This window comes from Scyliorhinus torazame, chromosome 1 (genome assembly GCF_047496885.1).
Source record: "Scyliorhinus torazame isolate Kashiwa2021f chromosome 1, sScyTor2.1, whole genome shotgun sequence".
In the NCBI taxonomy this organism is placed as follows: domain Eukaryota; kingdom Metazoa; phylum Chordata; class Chondrichthyes; order Carcharhiniformes; family Scyliorhinidae; genus Scyliorhinus; species Scyliorhinus torazame.
Genome location: NC_092707.1, coordinates 76,809,145 through 76,828,588, shown reverse-complemented (window position 1 = coordinate 76,828,588; position 19,444 = coordinate 76,809,145). Strand labels below are relative to the sequence as shown.

At 47.0% G+C, this 19,444-nt stretch overlaps 1 protein-coding gene across 1 annotated transcript in view; it reads right to left on the bottom strand.

Moving 5' to 3' along the window:
* The window catches only part of ksr2 (kinase suppressor of ras 2), an 815,194-nt gene that overhangs the window by 616,753 nt on the left and 178,997 nt on the right, over positions 1 to 19,444 (bottom strand). Inside the window, exon 2 of the mRNA XM_072496823.1 lies at positions 14,186 to 14,326. Coding sequence (XP_072352924.1) covers positions 14,186 to 14,326 — 141 coding nt within the window. The remainder of the gene's footprint in view (positions 1 to 14,185; positions 14,327 to 19,444) is intronic.

Below are 19,444 nucleotides of genomic sequence, written 5' to 3'. Positions count from 1 at the left end.
TCAACTTCTGTCTTAAAGACACTCAACGTCCCGGCCTCCACTGCCCTCTGTGGCAATGAATTCCACAGACCCACCACTCTCTGGCTGAACAAATTTCTCCTCATATCTGTTCTAAAGTGACTCCCTTTTATTCTAAGGCTGTGCCCCCGGGTCCTAGTCTCCCCTGCTAATGGAAACAACTTCCCTACGTCCACCCTATCTAAGCCATTCATTATCTTGTAAGTTTCTATTAGATCTCGCCTCAACCTCCTAAACTCCAATGAATATAATCCCAGGATCCTCAGGCGTTCATCGTATGTTAGGCCTACCATTCCTGGGATCATCCGTGTGAATCTCCGCTGGACCCGCTCCAGTGCCAGTATGTCCTTCCTGAGGTGTGGGGCCCAAAATTGCTCACAGTATTCTAAATGGGGCCTAACTAATGCTTTATAAAGCTTCAGAAGTACATCCCTGCTTTTATATTCCAAGCCTCTTGAGATGAATGACAACATTGCATTTGCTTTCTTAATTACGAACTCAACCTGCAAGTTTACCTTTAGAGAATCCTGGACTAGGACTCCCAAGTCCCTTTGCACTTCAGCATTATGAATTTTGTCACCGTTTAGAAAATAGTCCATGCCTCTATTCTTTTTCCAAAGTGCAAGACCTCGCACTTGCCCACGTTGAATTTCATCAGCCATTTCTTGGACCACTCTCCTAAACTGTCTAAATCTTTCTACAGCCTCCCCACCTCCTCCATACTACCTGCCCCTCCACCTATCTTTGTATCATCGGCAAACTTAGCCAGAATGCCCCCAGTCCCGTCATCTAGATCGTTAATATATAAAGAGAACAGCTGTGGCCCCAACACTGAACCCTGCGGTACACCACTCGTCACCGGTTGCCATTCCGAAAAATAACCTTTTATCCCAACTCTCTGCCTTCTGCCTGACAGCCAATCGTCAATCCATGTTAGTACCTTGCCTCGCATACCATGGGCCCTTATTTTGGCCTATAATTTTCCATCTTTTTCCTTGTTCCCTTCTTGAACAGGGGGGTTACAACAGCGATTTTCCAATCCTCTGGGACTTTCCCTGACTCCAGTGACTTTTGAAAGATCATAACTAACGCCTCCACTATTTCTTCAGCTATCTCCTTTAGAACTCTAGGATGTAGCCCATCTGGGCCCGGAGATTTATCAATTTTTAGACCTCTTAGTTTCTCTAGCACTTTCTCCTTTGTGATGGCTACCATATTCAACTCTGCCCCCTGACTCTCCTGAATTGTTGGGATATTACTCATGTCTTCTACTGTGAAGACTGACGCAAAGTACTTATTCAGTTCCTCAGCTATTTCCTTGTCTCCCATCACAAAATTTCCAGCGTCATTTTGGAGCGGCCCAATGTCAACTTTTGCCTCCCGTTTGTTTTTAATGTATTTAAAGAAACTTTTACTATCATTCCTAATGTTACTGGCTAGCCTACCTTCATATTTGATCCTCTCTTTCCTTATTTCTCTCTTTGTTATCCTCTGTTTGTTTTTGTACCTTCCCAATCTTCTGACTTCCCACGACTCTTTGCCACATTATAGGCTTTCTCTTTTGCTTTGATGCATTCCCTAACTTCCTTTGTCAGCCATGGCTGCCTAATCCCCCCTCTGATAACCTTTCTTTTCTTTGGGATGAACCTCTGTACTGTGTCCTCAATTACTCCCAGAAACTCCTGCCATTGCTGTTCTACTGTCTTTCCCGCTAGGCTCTGCTCCCAGTCGATTTTCATCAGTTCCTCCCTCATGCCCCTGTAGTTACCTTTATTTAACTGTAACACCTTTACATCTGATTCTACCTTCTTTCTTTCAAATTGGAGATTTAATTCTACCATATTATGATCACTGCCTCCTAAGTGCTCCCTTACTTTAAGATCTTTAATCAAGTCTGGCTCATTACATAACACTAAGTCCAGAATGGCCTGTTCCCTCTTGGGCTCCATCACAAGCTGTTCCAAAAAGCCCTCCTGTAAACATTCAATGAATTCCCTTTCCTTGGGTCCACTGGCAGCATTATTTACCCAGTCCACCTGCATATTGAAGTCCCCCATGATCACTGTGACCTTGCCTTTCTGACATGCACTTTCTATTTCGTGGTGCATTTTGTGCCCCCGGTCCTGACCACTGTTAGGAGGCCTGTACATAACTCCCATTATGGTTTTTTTGCCTTTGTCGTTCCTCAACTCTACCCACACAGACTCCACATCATCTGACCCTATGTCGTTTAGTGCTATTGATTTAATTTCGTTCCTAATTAACAAGGCAACCCCGCCCCCTTTGCCCACCTCTCTGTCTTTTCGATAGGTTGTGAATCCCTGGATGTTTAAATGCCAGTCCTGAACCCCCTGCAACCATGTCGCTGTGATGCCTCCAATACCTCCTAACCTTGTCACTCCCTATGACAATTTGCACAAGAACCACACAATCTCTCTCGCCAAGTTCCATACTGTCTCCTCATTCTCTTGGGTGAAGACTGATGTAAAATATTTGTTCAACGCCCGACCAATGTCCTCTGGCTCCACCCACAAGATTTCCGCCTTGGTCCTTAATGGGCCATACCCTTTCCCTGGTTATCCTCTTCCCAATGTTATACTTGTGGTAATCACCACTGTTGTACATATTAGAAGATGTGTGGTAAGACCCTGTACTACAGGTACGGTGGTAGTCCCTGCCTGCTGGCTCCGCCCAGTAGGCGGAGTATAAATATGTGTGCTCCCTATACAGCAGCCATTTCGCCAGCTGCTGTAGGAGGCCACACATCTTAGAGTAATAAAGCCTCCGTTGTATTCATCTCTCGTCTCTGTGCAATTGATCGTGCATCAATACTTATAGAATATCTTGGGATTTTCCCTACTTTTACCAGCCAGAGATTTCTCATAGTCCCTCTTTGCTCTCCTAATTGATTTCTTAAGCTCCATCCTGCACTTTCTGTACTCCACTAATGCCTCAGCAGACTTTCTCCCCTTATACTTGTTAAAAGCCTCTTGTTTCCTTCTCATCGTATCTGAGTGTCTCTGGTCATCCATGGTTCTCTGGGTTTGTTACATCTTCCTATTATGCTAGAGGGAACATATTGCGCCTGTACCCTCCCCATTTCATCTTTGAATACCCACCCCTGCTCTTCGGTAGGTTTCCCCACAAGTAACTCTTTTCAGTCAACCTTGGCCAAATTCTGCCTTATTTTGTTAAAATCTACTCTCCACCAATCCAAAGCCTTTTTTTGCAACTTGTCTATTTCTTTGTCCATAACAAATTTAAATTGAACCATGTTGTGGTCATTATCACTAAAATGCTCCCCTACGAACACATCAACCACCTGTCCAGCTTCATTCCCCAGAATTAGGTCCAGCAGTACATTATCCCTTGTTGGATACTCTACATATTGAGCTAAAAAGTTCTCCTGTACAATTTTAAGAACTCTACTTCATATAAGGCCTTAACATGGTGGCTATCCCAATTAATTTTGGGAAAGTTGAAATCACCTAATATAATTATCCTCTTATTATTTTTACACCACTCCACGAATTGCACATATATTTGCTTCTCAAATTCCCGCTGACTCTCTGTGCATCTATCTTCAATACCTCGCAACATAGCTGTCCCTTTTTATTCCTAAACTCTACCCAAAAAGCTTCATTTGATGCCCCCTCCAAGATATCAACTCCCCTTATTGCAGTAACTGCCTCCTTAACTAATAATGCAATGCCTCCTCCTCTTCTAACCCCTCCTCTATCTTGCCTGAAGATTCTATATCCCAGGATGCTGAGCTGCCAATCTTGCCCCTCATTCAACCACGTCTCTATGCTAGCTATTACATCATAATTACACGTGTCAATCAACACCCTTAACTCATCCGTTTTACCTTTAATACTCCGGGCATTAAAGTAGAGGCCATCCAGCTTTGTCTTACTCCCTTGAAACTTACTATCGCTGTATCCCTCTGACCTGATTGCTTTTCTATGTTATACTGTGTCCCTATTCTGCTATCAGTCTGCATCCCCTCCCCCCTGCCAAATTAGTTTAAACTCTTCCCAACAGCACTAGCAATACCTCATCCCTCTTTCTACCTATGTTATTGGCACCAACACGTACCATGACCTCTGTCTTATTACCCTCCCTGTTCAGGATGCCCTGCAGCTGATCATTGACATCCCGGACCCAGGCACCAGGGAGGCAACACACCATCCTGGAGTTTTTTCACGACCACAGAAGTGCCTATCTGTGCCTATAACTATGGCGTCCTCTATGACTATTGCTCTTCTGCTCTTTGACCATCTCTGCTGAGCAACAAGCCAGCCGTGGTTCCACTGCTCTGGACGCTGCTGATGTTTTCACCCGATAGGCCATCCCCCCCCCCAACATGATCCAAAATGGTATACTTGTCAGAGTGGGGTTCAGCCCCGGGGTTCCTGCCTGACTGCCTGTTTTTTTCTAGCGGTCACCCATCTGTCCGCTTGCATTGGGGGTGACCACATCTCTATAACTCCTGTCTATGATGCTTTCCGCCATTTGCATGCTCTTAAGTGGATCCAACTGCTGCTCCAAATGAACTATGCGGTCTGGGAGGAGCTGCTGTTAGGTACACTTCCTGCAGATATAATCATCCGGAATGTTGGAAGCGTCACAGACCTCCCACATTTCAGTTAGAGCACTGCACCCCTCTAACTGACATTTCTAGCACTAATTAATTAATTACGTCAAAATAAATAGTTATTAAACTTAGTTCTAATCAATTAATTACGTTAAAATAAATACTTATTAAATTTAAGTTAAAATTAACTGTATGGTCCCTTGCGCTAGTTTTCGCCGATGAATATTAAATGCTAAACACACTAATCTCCTAGTTACTCCTCTACTTAGTTAATTACTCCAGCTTTTCAAATTTAGAACATTCTTTGCTTGTCCTCATGACTACCAATTAGAGCCCATACAGATTATAAACCACAAAACTTATTTTCAAACTATAATTGATTAAAGTTGTAAAGACTTACTGACCTTGTCCACTACTTTCCAATCAGCTCTCCCCCTTCTATCCTCATCTACAGCAGGGTAAGACCACACTCTGAAGATTTGAAAGTTACAAAGCAAGGAGTAAAAGCAAAGAGCACCTCTTCCTGCTCTGCAGTGAATCCCTGCTCTGCTTCAAATTCCCAAGTTTAAAGCTTAAAACTCACTTGTCTGTGGCCTCACTCCAGATGTAGCATCTCTTCCACTGCTCATGCACAAAACTCACTGTGCGTGCACTTTGAACCTCTATACTTAAAAATAAGTCGCCCCTCTGCAGTGCTTCATTCCAGAGTCCCCACCCCATTTCAAACCCTAGGTCTTCCTCCCATTTTTCCCTCGTCTCATCCGGTGGAGTGTGTGCCTTTCCCAGTAGGCGTCCCGCAGTTTCCCCTCCCTAGGCTGTCCGCGTCCAATAGATCCTCTAGCAGCGGTTGTTGTGGCGGCTGTGGATATGTCTTTATTTCCTTCCGTAGGAAGTTTTAAATTTGTATGTGTCTTAATTTGTTTCCCCCAGTCAATTGGAACTTCTCTGTCAGTTCCTCTAGTGCTGTCAGTCTGTTGGCTGTGTGGAAGTCCCGAACTGTCAATTTCTCCCCCCCCCCCCCCCCCACCACCACCCCGACGACCCCCCCCCCCTCACCCCCAACCCTCCGTCCTGTCTCCACCTTTTGAAGGTGGCGTCCATTTGGGCTGGCGGGAACCTGTGGTTGTTGCAGATGGGGCCTTAATGGACATCTTGGTTAGACCGAATGCTGTTGTAGTTGATTCCATGACCGGAGTGTGGCTATCACCATTGGGCTTGTTGAGCGTCTAGTGGGGAGAATGGGACGCTGCCTTGGCCAGGGCCCAGAGGGGTATCTCTGTGCAGGAGCTCTCCTCCATTCTCACTCATTCGGCCTCCGGTTCCTTTATCAATCCCTTTACTCTTTCCGCTGTTATTGCCCAGTGGTAATATTGCAGGTTTGGGAAGGCTAGGCCCCCCATGTTTCTTGTTCTTTGCTTGACTTTTTGGGCGATCCTTGGGTTCTCTCCGCGCCCACACACACATTCACACAAATCCACACACAAAAAAAAAGTGGATTAATTTCTCCACTAAGTTGAAGAAGGCCTTGGGGATGTAGATCAGAATGGATCTGAACAAGAGGAGAAACCTGGGCAGTATGTTCATCTTGATCGCCTGTACCCTCCCCGCCAACGTGTGTCCAAATCTGCAGATCCTTTTCAACTTCCTCCACCAGGCTGGTCAGGTTCCACTTGTGGATCCATGTCCAGTCATGGGGCGATTTGGATCCCGAGGTCGTGGAATTTGTTTTGAGCCTGTTTAAATGGTAGTCCCTCCAGCTCTGCCCCTCCCCCTTGCGGGTTCACCAGGAAGATTTTACTTTTGCTCGGGTTGAGTTTGTAGCCCGAGAAGGTTCCAAACTCTTTCAAGAGCACCATGATTCCCTCCATGCAGCTTTATGGGTCTGTGAAGTAGAGCAGCAGGTCACCTGCATAGAGCAAGACTCTGTGCTCTCTGTCTCCTCTTCGGATCCCCTTCCAATACTTTGCCACTCTGAGCGCGATCACTAATGGTTCGATCGCTCGGGCAAACAGCAGTGGAGACAGCAGGCATCCTTGCCTTGTACCTCTGTGCAGCTGGAAGTACTTAGAGTTGGTGGTATTCGTCCATATGCTCACCATGGGAGCGTTGTATACGAGTTTCACCCAGGCAGTGAACCCTGTTCCAAGCCCGAACCGCTTTAGTAGCTCATGAGGTACTCTTATTCGCCTGTCGAAGGCCTTTTCTGCATACAGGGAGATGCTCACCTCTGGTGTTCTCTCCCTGGATGGGGTCATTGTCACTTTCAGCAGGAGCCTGATGTTCGATATCAGCTGTCTACCCTTAACAAAGCCCGTCTGGCCTTCCGCCACCACTTCTGATACGCAGTTCTCCAATCGCCTAGCTAGGATTTTGGCCAGTATTTTCACGTCTACTTTGAGCAGCGAAATGGGTCTGTAGAGCCCACAATCTGTTGGGTCTATGTCTTTTTTGGCTATCAGCGAGATTGAGGCTTGCGCTAGCGTAGGCGTCAGGATGCCCCTTGCGAGCAAGTCCGTGAACATCTCCAAGTATGGGGCCAGTGCCATCACAAATGTTTTGTAGAGGTCCACCCGGAATCCCTCTGGTCCCGGTGTCTTCCCCGCCTGCATGGAGTTGATGCTCTCCATGACTTCTCCCAGTTCTAGTGGTGCTTCCAGCCCCTATTTCCTATCCTCCCCCACAGCTGGCATGTCCAATCCATTAAGGAGCTGCTTAATCCCCAAGTCCCCACTGGGAGGCTCGGATGCGTGAAGCCGAAGGCTTCAAATGCTTTGTTGATCTTTTCCGGCTCCGCTACAAGTTTGCCTCTGCCGTCTCTAAACTGTGCTATTTCCCTTGTGACTGCCTGCCTTCTCAGCTAGTGAGTCAGCAGGTGACTGGCCTTGACTCCATACTCGAACAGGGTCACCCGTGCCTGCGGAGTTGGCGCACTGCTTTCCTCGTGGAGAGCAGGTCAAAGTCCATTTGTAGCTTCTTCGTCTCCGCCAAGAGCTCTATGGTTGGTGCTTCAGAGTATTGCCAGTCTACCTCCAGTATGGTGTTGACAAGATGTTGCCTAGCCGCCCTCTCTTCCCTATCTCTTCATGCTTTGTAGGAAATAATTTCACCCCTGATCACAGCCTTCAGCACCTCCCAGAGATTGGAGGGTAAGACCTCCCCGTTCAGGTTATGTGTAATACGCTCGTCTATGGCCTGTGATATTTTCTCGCAGCAAGCCTTGTCGGCCAGGAGGGCCGTATCCAACTTCCATGGTGGGCGTTGGGCACAGCCCGCCTCTAATCTCACATCCATGTAGTGTGGAGCCTGGTCGGAGATCGCGATCATGGAGTATTCCACTCTTACTATCCCTTGCAGCACCGATTTTCCCACTACAAAGAAGTAATTCCGGGTGTATACATTATGTACTTGGGAGAAAAAGGAGAACTTCTTCTTCCCTGGGTGGGTGTGCCACGTTGGGTCCACTGCCCTCATCTGCTCCATGAATATGCCGAATTCTTCCACCATATTAGAGGTTCTCCCTGATTTGGGGTTCGACCTATCTCTCCATGGCTCCTGTACACAGTTAAAGTCCCCCCCCCACCCCCCAACCCCATGATAAGTCAATGTGTGTCGACATCTGGGGTTTCTGCCATGGTCTTTTTTTATAACCTCCGTGCCATCCCAGTTGAGCACCTACACATTCACCAGGACCACTCGTGCCTCATCCAGGACCATCCGTGACTATGACATACCGTCCCCCTGGGTCCGTAGCCGTTCTTGTCGCAGTAAACACCGTCCTCTTATTTAACAGTATGGCTATCCCCCTAGTTCTCATCCCGTAGCAGGAATGGTAAGTCTGTCCCACCCAGCCCTTCCTTACCCGCAGTCGGTCCTTATCCCGCAGGTGCGTCTCTTTTAGAAAGACTATGTCCGCTTTCCTACTTTTCAGGTGGAGAAGACTCTAGAGGTTCTTGCTGGGCCATTGAGTCCCTTGGCATTCCAGGTGACTATTCTGATGGGGAGGTTTCTGTTCCCAGCCCCACCCCTTTGAGATCACCCATACTTATCTTGTGGATGTGCCCCTGTACTCCGGGGTTTCCCTTTGTTAGAGAGCTATCCAAAATGGCCACGGTCACCGTTCTCACCATTAGGCCGGGCCCCTGCGTTTTGGGGGTTTCCCTTTGTCCAGGGACCACCCAACATGGCCACCAACTGTGTGTACATCATATGGGTGAGCCCCTGCACTCCAGGGTTTCCCTTTGGGGACCCTCCAAAGTGGCTACTTGCCATGCCTTGTGTTCCAAGTTGCTATGTGTGGCCTGTTGGAGCCTAGAGCCTTTACGATCCTTGTCCCTATGTTTCCCCTACGTTCCTTGCACCCCCTTGTTCCCTCCCCCCTCCAGCTATTGTCACTCCTCCTTACTCCCTGAGCCCTGTTTGCCCCCTTAGCTGTCTCCCATTGGTATTGTGTACCCCCCCCCCTATTGCCAGGTGCTTTCTCTCTTGCAGGAGATGCGCCTCGACCCCCCTCTCGCTCATACCTCCTGATGCTAGCATTCCTGCTAGTGTGGCGGCACCCCTCCTGTGGTTGGCTATGTGTTTACCCTTTGCACACTATCTGGTTTTCCCTCTTTCTCTCCTCCTCGCCCTCTCCTGTGCTCCGCTGCCTTCATCCTTTCCTTCCTACGCTTTAGTTTCCATATTCAGAACGAGGCAGTGCGATCCCGCGCAAAGTGTCTCTCAGATTGATTACAGTCCCTTTGGCTGCTCTTCTCAACGCTGTCTTTGCTGCTGCTTTCCCAGCCCGTTTTCCTGGGCAAAATAGTCCACATCCACAGGGGCCATGAAAAAAATCTCCCTGCAGTTTCTTAGGTTTTGGCACCACGACCGGTTATCCCGGTCCTCTATTTTCCCCTTCAGACTTCACTGCATCGCGACCAATCTCACTATTTCCGTCTCCAGGGTGATGCCCCGGGTGCTCTGGTCTGTGGAGGCTTTTTCTAATTCTTTGTTGGTGTTCCCCTGGGCCTCCAGTTGCCTCTCTGCCTTGTCCAGAGCTACCTGCATGGTTGCCAGGGCTTACACGACCGCCACCTTAACCAGAGCAGAATATCGGTCTTTATCTCTTCCCTGTGTTCTCTTAGTTCCATGGAGAGGAACTTCCTCCATCTGTCCTCTGGTGAGCGGGAGCCGTGCGCGTGGTTTACTGGTCCTTCTCGTTCTGGTGTGGCCAGCGCTGCATCATCTCGTGCATCTGCCGCCTCGGCTATTTGTTCCTCCTGTTTCCTTACGGCTTCTGGAATTACTATTGCTCGGCATCTTTGCTTGTGCTATTGTTAGATAGGGTGAGGGGATAATTCTTCCCCTGTTTTAGTGGGCTGTTTCGGGTAAAAGAGCCTATTTTTGGGTTTGCAGGAGGAGAGCCACCTGATCTGCAACGACTTAGCACATCCCGTCACCGAAGTCCGAATTTTATAGGTTTTTATGAGGGTTATTTAGTTCCCTCGTCTAAATATTTAATATATATATATTGTTAATAACCGGGCTCTAGCATTAATCCCTGCAGTACCCCACTAGTCACTGCCTGCCACTTGGAAAATGAATTGTGTGTTCCTACTCTTTTGTTTCCTGACTGCCAACCAGTTCTCTATCCATCTCAATACACTACCCCCAATCCCATGTGCTTTAATTTTATATGCAAATGTATAGGGGTGGTACAATAGCATAGTGGTTAACATTGTTGCTTCACACCCAGGGTCCCAGGTTCGATTCCCGGCTTGGGTCACTGTCTGTGCGGAGTCTGCACATTCTCCCGTGTCTGCGTGGGTTTTCTCCGGGTGCTCCGGTTTCTTCCCACAGTCCAAAGATGTGCAGGTTAGGTGGACTGGCCATGCTAAATTGCCCTTAGTGTCCAAAAAAAAGGTTTGGTGGGGTTACTGGGATAGGGTGGCGGTGTGAGCTTGAGTAGGGTGTTCTTTCCAAGGGCCAGTGCAGGCTCGATAGGTCGAATAGCCTCCTTCTGCACTATAAATTCTATGATCTATGCACATCTCTTATGTGGGACTTTGTCGAAAGCTTTCTGAAAGTATAAATAAACCACATTCACTGGCTCACTCTCATCAACTCTGCTAGTTACATCCTCAAAGAATTCCAGTCGATTTGTCAGGCATGATTTCCCTTTCATAAATCCATACTGACTCTGTCCATTGAAGCCATTGTTTTCCAAGTACTCTGCTATTAAATCTTTTATAATTGACTCTAGCATTTTCCCCATTGCAGATCCATTTTCTCTCTATCCCCCTTTTTAAATAGAGGAGTTACATTAGCTACTCTCGTTCAGAGTTTATAGAATCTTGGAAGATGACCACAATGCATCCACTATTTCTAGGGCCACTTCCTTAAGTACTCTGGGATGTAGATTATCAGGCCCTGGGGATTTATTGCCCTTCAATCCTACCAATTTCACCCACACCATTTCCCTACTAATAATGATTTCCTTCAGTTCCTCCCTCTCATTTAATTTGTGTTTATCAAAGTTTCTGGTATGTTTTTTGTGTCCTCTGTGAAGTCAGAACCAAAGTATGTATTTAGTCGGTCAGCCATTTCTTTGTTCCCCATTATAAATTCCTCTGTTTCTGACTGTAAGGGCCTACATTTGTCTTCATCAATCTTTTTCTCTTCACATATCGGTAAAAGCATTTACAATCAGTTTTTATGTTCCTCGCAAACTTACTCTTGTATTCTATTTTCCCTTTCTTAATCAATCCATTTGTCTTCCTTTTCTGAATTGCAAACTGCTCCTAATCCTCAGGTCTGGTGTTTTTCCTGGCCAATTTGTACACCTCTTATCCTGCTGAAGGGTAAATATAATTGGACAGGACATTGGGGGAAACTCCCCTCCTGTTCTTCAGAACATGCCACTGGATCTTTTACATCCGCCTAACTGGGCAGACACTGATTCAGCCTAACGTCTCACTCAGAAGACAGCACCCCAGATAGTACAGCATTCAGTACTGCACTCCCTCAAGTACTAACAATAAATGCTGCTTATATCTAGAGAACTCTGTTAGAAATACCTGTCTGAGGACATCAGGTCAGAAGAGGATCATGATCAGCCATGAGACCCCCACAGTTAAAGCGCTTGATGACCGTCACTGTCAACACTCAAACACTAATGCAAAAGCAAAATACCCTGAATGCTGAAATATTCAGCGTTGGCGGCACCCGGCCCAGTGGTTAGCACTGCTGCCTTACAGCGCCAGAGGCCTGGGTTCAATTCCAGCCTTGGGTGACTGTCTGGGTGAGTTTACTCCAGGTGCTCCGGTTTCGTCCCACAGTTCAAAGGTGTGTAGGTTAGATGGGGTTACGGGGGTAGGGTGAAGACATAGGCCGAGGCAGGGTGTTCTTTCAGAGGATCGGTGCAGACTCAATGGGCTGAATGGCTTCCTTCTGCACTGTACGAATTCTATAGTTATAGGTCCAACAGCATCTGTGATGAGAGAAGCAGTGTTAACACAGCAAATTTTTCACCCAGCTGACCTGCAGAGAGTGGTTTGGTCAGGAAATCAAGGGAATTCACGTTTGCGATTCCCCCCATGCTAACAGGTCTCTGACATTACTGTTGCACAGCCCAAGATCCAACCTCAAAGACAGCTGGGCCCTCAGTTGGAAAGAGCTGGTCACTGTCAGCCATGCAACACCTACCGTTTTATCTCCTTCCTTCCCAGTGTCCCAAGACCCAAAACAGCTAAAACCACAATTTGCTTGTATTCCTTTCAATCAAAAATGCTGTTTTTGTTGCTCATGATGCAGTCTCCTCTACATTGGTGAGACCAACTGCAGACTGGGTGATCACCTTGAGAACTCCTCCAATCAGTCCAAAAGCACCATCCAAACCTTCTGGTTGCCTGTAATTTTAATTCTTCACCCTGATGCACTCTGATATCTGTGGCTTTAGCCTCCTGCGCTGTTCCAATGAAGCTCAAGTTTGGGTAACAGCATTTCATCTTTCTATTAGATACTTTACAGCCTTCCAGACTCCACATCGAACTCACCAATTTCAGATCATCTGACTCCAACTTTTCTTTGTGTGGTTTTTTGCTTTGGACCTCAGCTATTGATAATGATTCTGCTTTTCCCATCTATACCTCTTCTGAACATATCTTTATCTCTGTTATTTGTCCTATTACCTTTCCCTTTTGTCATGCTCTGTCATCCATTTTGTCATTTAATCTCTCCTGTCTTCCAACCTATCACAGATGCCCCCCTTTCACTCCTTCTGCCCACTTCCCACTTTACCTATATGTTTAAAACCTGTTACTGAGCTTTTGCAGTTGATGAAAAGTCATCCTCTGAAATATTAACTCTGCTTCTGTCTCTTCAGATGCTGCCAGACCTGTTGGGTGTTCCAACATGTTCTGTTCTTATTCTGGTCATAAGCAATTGTGTGGAGGCTACAATTCGTCTGCTTCAATGTTGCTGGGTCAGCATCACCGTGCTAGGGACTACTTTACCTGCTTTCATGTTGAACAATTAGTGAACATTTAGTACTGGACTCATGCATATTGTCAAGTCTACCCAGTAGTAGAATTAGTAATAACAACAATTACGACATGTATTCATATATACCCAGAATGTAGAAAGTATCCCAGTGTGTGAAACAGTCGTGTCAATCAAACAATATTTTACATCAAATCACTTAAGGAAGTACTGGGACAGGTGAGTTGATTTTTAAGGATTGTCTTCAAGAGTGAGAGAGAAATAGAGAGGCAGAGAGCCTTAAGGAGGGAAATGCAGAGCTCAGGATCAGGCAGCTGAAGGTGTGGCTTCCAATGGTGTAGCAGTTAAATTTGGCAGTCTACTTGGTTGTGATTCCCATGTAGTTGAATATATTGTGACATTTTTGTTTAGTGTTGATTATGAGCAAGGCCCCAAAGTACTCACCACTCATGAAGTAATACCAACATGAATCAATACATTCAGAAGAATATGGGGTGACAAGGAGAATATATGGCAATGGAAAACTGAGAATTATTTACAAGCACAGAACATTTGTCAAAATTTAAATATTACAGTAAACAATTGGCAGCAATTTTTTTCCATCCTTGTACTAACAATTTCCCACCCATCCGTCAACCCCTCTCCTGCAGTTGTTTCTCCAAACTGAGCTACAGTTCCACTTGCACTGGGCACACTTCTCTCCCTTGTCTAAGTGGCCAGTCTACATTTATTAGTCAAAGCAACGATTGAGGCAGATTATTCGACTTTATGATAATAAATAAGGCCTACAGTGATGCTGACCGATGAATTGTTTCCAATGTGTGGTGTGTGTTTGGGGGGGGGGTGCATTCTTGCAGCGATATTTTCAGTTTGGTGGGGAGTCACTTATCAAATTATGTTAAAAAGAAAATGTGGACTCATAGAAATGCAGAAAAACCTCTCCAAATTCAATTGAGGTGACATAAAGGAACGCGTGTTAATAAATCCAGTTTGTACTACATTCAATCCTTGACTATCGCAAATAGTGCGGCATGCCAACAGTGTTATGGCTTACTCGGAAGAGATGGTTTTAACCACTCTATACAGGTTTACCTCCATCACTTCCTTGCGGATATTTACAATCCGGAACCAATGCACAAGGTGTGGAAACCCCTCCAACTCAGCGTTCCGCTCCTGCAGAGAAACTTTGCGTTTACAGGAAAGTTGGCGGCTGAAGTACTTCACAAGTTTGCCCTAAGAAAAAGAAAAAGAACTGTTAGAAAGCGGTATACACCTGTGAAGGAAGATAGTACACAAATCCTTATCAAACCCAAAGACAGCAGTTTGGGATTTATCTTTAATCGTACTATTTGAAACAAAATTATCAACGTTTCTCACAGCTTTGAAATGTTCTCCCTTATATGGCTGGGATTTTCACATTGGTGGAAAGCCTCTTCGTCATTGTGAAAATGATGGTAGAGGTCAAACCGGAAGTCCCACGCCCAGACATCAAAACTATCATTTTTGCGAGGGCAGGAATGGGCCCAGGTTGGGATTTGTGTCTGCGCATTTCGTAGAGACAGCTGCTAATATGGATATGGTCCCGGAACACCTTTTGCGAAGGTCTAGTGCCCATTGTGAGAGGCAAGGGGCTGGATTCTCCACTGATGGGATTCTCCGTTGCGTCGGCAGTAGGGTGCCTTCCATTTCACAGTTTGATTGATAGGTACAAGTCCTTATATACTCTTTGAGAGACGATGAATTCCAATTTTTGCATTTATAAACGATAAGTACTTGAATTAAATGTTTGTTTTTATATAAATGTAGTTGAGGGAATGTAAATGTACTGAGTGGATTTTCAAGGAGCGTGTTTCTTTCAAAAAGTAAAGTCTACAATAGACACTTGGAACTTTATTCTATTTAATCACAGCATGGGTCCTGTGGTCTGTCCATTGTGGATACTGGCTGAGTTGGAATATTGATGATATGAGGGCATAGTTTGATGGGTGGATGGCATGAATTAGCATGAGTTGATACTAATTGGCATAGGGGCTATAAATGGCCATGAGGATGGCTAGAGGAGCATGGGCTGGCATGGAATCTATAATGATCCATGGGATAGCTGGAGCAGCATGGAGTGGCATAGGTTGGCATGGATGAGATATGGGGAAGGAAGGGGAAGGGTGAGGTGTGTGGGTGGTGAGGGCTGGAGGGTTGATTTGTGCAGAAACACAGAAGCAGGCATTTTACCCAGTCTGTTTCCACAGCCAGCAGCCTCCGCACGCACTCCAGGAGGGGCAGGCCCACTCCCAGAGAACCTCTCCACCCTGGAATAAAAATCCAACTCCCAGCGTGCTTTTTTCCAGGTTGGGTTTGCAGAGCCAGGAGTGGAAATCCAGGCATATAAGTCTTGCCAATGATCATCGGAAGATATTGAAGCAAGACCTGGACAACATCCTTGGGCCAATAAGTGGCAAGTAGCATCCGGCCACAGAATAGTCAATGACCATCTCCAACAAGAGAGAATCCTTGATATTAATGGCAATTTCATTGCTGAATCTCCCACTATCAATATCCTGCACATTACCATTGACTAGAAACCTAACTGCACCAGCTGTACAAGTACTGTGAGGACAAAAATAGATCAGAGGCTGAGAACTCTACGGAGAGTAACTCGTCTCCTGATTCCACAAAGTCAGTTCACCATCTAAAAGGCACCAGTCAGGAGCGTGATGGAAGACTTTACACTTTCCTGGATGAGTGCAGCTCCAACAACACTCAAGAAGCTCAACAGCATCCAGGAGAAAGCAACCCGCTGTAATGGCACCAGATCCACAGCCTTAAAAGTGCACTCCCTCCACTACCAACATACCATCACAGCAGTGTGTACCATCTGCCAAATGCACTGCAGCAACTCACCAAGACTCCTTCAACAGCACCTTCCAAATCCACCACATCTACCACCTAGAAGGACACAATGTAGACTGTTCACGGAAACACCACCACCTGCAAGTTCCCCTCCAAGCCACACGTCCCATGAAAGAGTTAAAGAAACAACTATTTGATAATTGTAAGAAAAGGATTAGTCAGACTGCCTGAAGTCTCCTTCCATATTATTATTATTACCACTATTAATTTCTCTATTCTTTTGTGAAAGCATTAACCTTTAGCCTTCGGGTGCGAAGCGGAGATGTTTAAGTCAATTTAAAGAAGCACTGGGCTACTGAACCAGGGCTGACCCTCTTATAATGATCAGCTTCAGAATGAAGTAGTAAGAGGTTTAATTAAAGTCTGCCAATGAATATCTGACCACAGAGCGGAAAACAGTTAGTTCTGCAAAGATAAACATCTGAGTATACATCATCTTTTTCATTGGAGTCTCTGTCGACGCAGGAATTTGACTGGTGAAGAATAGCACTGAACCAAAAGCCAGGCTGAGAATTTGAAGTTTCACCTTGTAGAATAGCAATTATCTGAAACAAGAGTGGAACTGCCAGTAAAATAATAAAGTCCACAGAAAATATATTTTCAAGCAATGAAAACTAAATCTATCGATTAGAGACAAGTGAATTAAATTCTCTTTACAATGAGTTGGATTTTAACTTCTATATGATTATGTATTGCAGAGTTGTGTGGCTTGTCGCAGAGGGTGTAAGCGGAATGCATAAACAGTGCTTGTGTGTAATGTATATTTGGATTCATAAATGCCTAAATATAGTTCAAAACTGTAACATATTTAAATCCCCCCAAAAACAATCATTAGGTCTGGTCGTAAAGACTACTTTTTAAGTGTATAGTCAAATATTATTGTATCTGCTAAATGCTAATAAACCTATGATACCTGATTCTAAAATTCTGGACCGTTTTGGAATTTGAGAAGCATATTACAAATATGAACACCTCTTCTAACACCTGTGATGGCCTTTGAGTTTTAGAGAATAGCCTGTATTTTATTTTTGTGAAATGTTCCTTTAAAAAGTGAAACCAAGAGGTTTGGGGGTGGTTGGAGTGTGGGGGGTGTTAATTGGATTGGACTCCCTGGGTATGATATAGCCTGTTAATTAGTTTGAATTATGCTTATTTATGTTTGTTTGCTGGTATGAAAAAGTGAAATCTTGTCTATCGGTGTTTTTCCATTGGCTTCATGGGGATTCCTTTCTTTTAAAAAGATCTCTGGGTGGGATTCTCCATTCTTGAGACTACGTGTTGATGCTGGTGCAGGATTCGTGGAGTTCCACGACAGCAAAACTGGCGCCACACCTGGACCAACTCAGCGGCTGTTGAGAGGCTAGCAGCGCGATCGATTCCAATGAGAAACGGTGCCGGATTTGCGATTGATACTCAGGAGGCTGACAAGCTGCAGCCATATATACCCACTTCACTCCCGACTAACATCATCCCACCCAACAGGATGGCAGCAAGATGGTCGCCCCACGATTTGCGGACGCCGAGCTGGACACCCTGCTGCACTCGGTGGAGGAGAGGTGGGCCAACCTGTATCCCGGCTCGGTAAGGAGGCTGCCAGCCGTTGCCATCGCCATACCTGGCAGAGGCAGTCAGTGCCACCAGAAACAGCATCTGGACTGGTCAGCAGTGCCGTGAGAAACTGCACAAACTCCTCAACGCGGCCAGGGTGAGTAGGCAACATTGTAACCCTACCACTAACCACCGTCCCACACACTTGTGGCCCTACCCAACACCACCCCCCCCTCCCAGAGGACGGCCAAACCCACACCCAGCACCACATGCCGACATCCATAATGGCTGCCATAGCCAGGTGCCATGGGCACTGAGGCCACCAGCTACCCACCCCCTGGGTTGCATGCATCAGACTATCTAACACTGTTGGTTTCTGTTTCCCACCTCCCTCCTCCCAGGAGAAGGCCACCCATAACCGTCAGGAGTGAGAGAAAACTGGAGGGGGAACCGCCGGACCTGCAGACCCTCATCATGGCTGAGCAGAGGGCCCTGGATGTGGTTGGCGGCCCAGAGGAAAGGAAATTAACCGAAGTGGAGATCAGCCATGGGCAAAGAAGTGAGACCCCGCTGAATTGGTGGTTCCCGTGACACGTGTGTCAACTCCCTCCCCAACACCAGCCCACATCACCCCCAACACCACCCCCACACCATCCTCACCCCCACACCACCCGCACCCCCACATCACCCTCACTCCCACCATCACCCTCACCCCCACTCTCACCTCCACCCTCACCCCTACCCTCACCCCTATCCTCACCTACAACCTGTGGTCTAATCATGCGTCTTGTCTTGTGTCTTGCAGGACCCGCTGGTAATGGCGCAGTCCATTTGGTGTCCCCCGCCCCAAGCCAGTGCCATGTCCGGAGTCCGCTCATGCCGACCAGCGACAAGGAGAGCAGAATGGACGGGAGCCATATTCCTGTGATCCAAGAAATCCCAGAGCTCGAGTCTGATGGTAACACTGACTTCCCGTCACAGCTGTCTCCAACACCCTCCACCATCCCAGAGACACTCACCTCGGTTCGGCACTTTAGTGAAGAGGCTCCTGAGACACTATCTGGTGCACACCACACAGCTGATCCCATACATCAGGTGGAAGTAGGAACACCAGAGGTGACGGATGGTCGGAGAGCGGACTTCCCCAGGAACTAGCTGCCGTCCAGACGGGTTTCAGGCTTCTGGAACAGACAAACCAATCTATGCGGAGATGCAGTCACAGAGCCAGGAACTGCATGAGCAGTTGTCGATGAGCATCCAGTACCTGTAGGTACAGTTGGAGGAGCCCAACCACATGCAGAAGCAGGAGGTGGTGTGGGCCATGCATGCCACCCAGGCCAATACTGCACAGGTGACGTCCGCGGTGGAGACATTGGGGCCGAGAGTTTTGGCTATGGATCAGCATGTCCAAGGCCTGGGTATTGTGTGCAGGCCAAGGCCCAGGACAGGGTCGCCACCTCACAGGCAGCCATGTGCGAGAACCATCTGGAAATTGCAGCGGTGCATCTGAGCATGGCCCAGTCACAACGGGCCATGACTGAGAACGTCAGCGGCATTGCCCAGGAGCACGCCGACGTGGCACAGACACAGAGTGAAGTGGCCAAGTCCCAGTGGGAGATGGCGCAATCACTGGCTGATGTGACACAGACCCAGAAGATGGTGTCACAGTCAATGGATGATGTGGTGCAGTCACAGACAGCGATGGTCAACTCACTGTACTCCATGGCTGGGAGCATGCAGACCCTTATCGAGACCAGAGCGATCCTCCAGAATTGGTAGTGCCAGGTGTCGGGAAGGCCTTAGGGGATAGCTTCGATCGCACACCCATCCCATGGAGTAGCCCTGGAGACACCGGGACCCGAGAGAGGAGGAGGTGTTGGGGCCCATGCCGGTGAC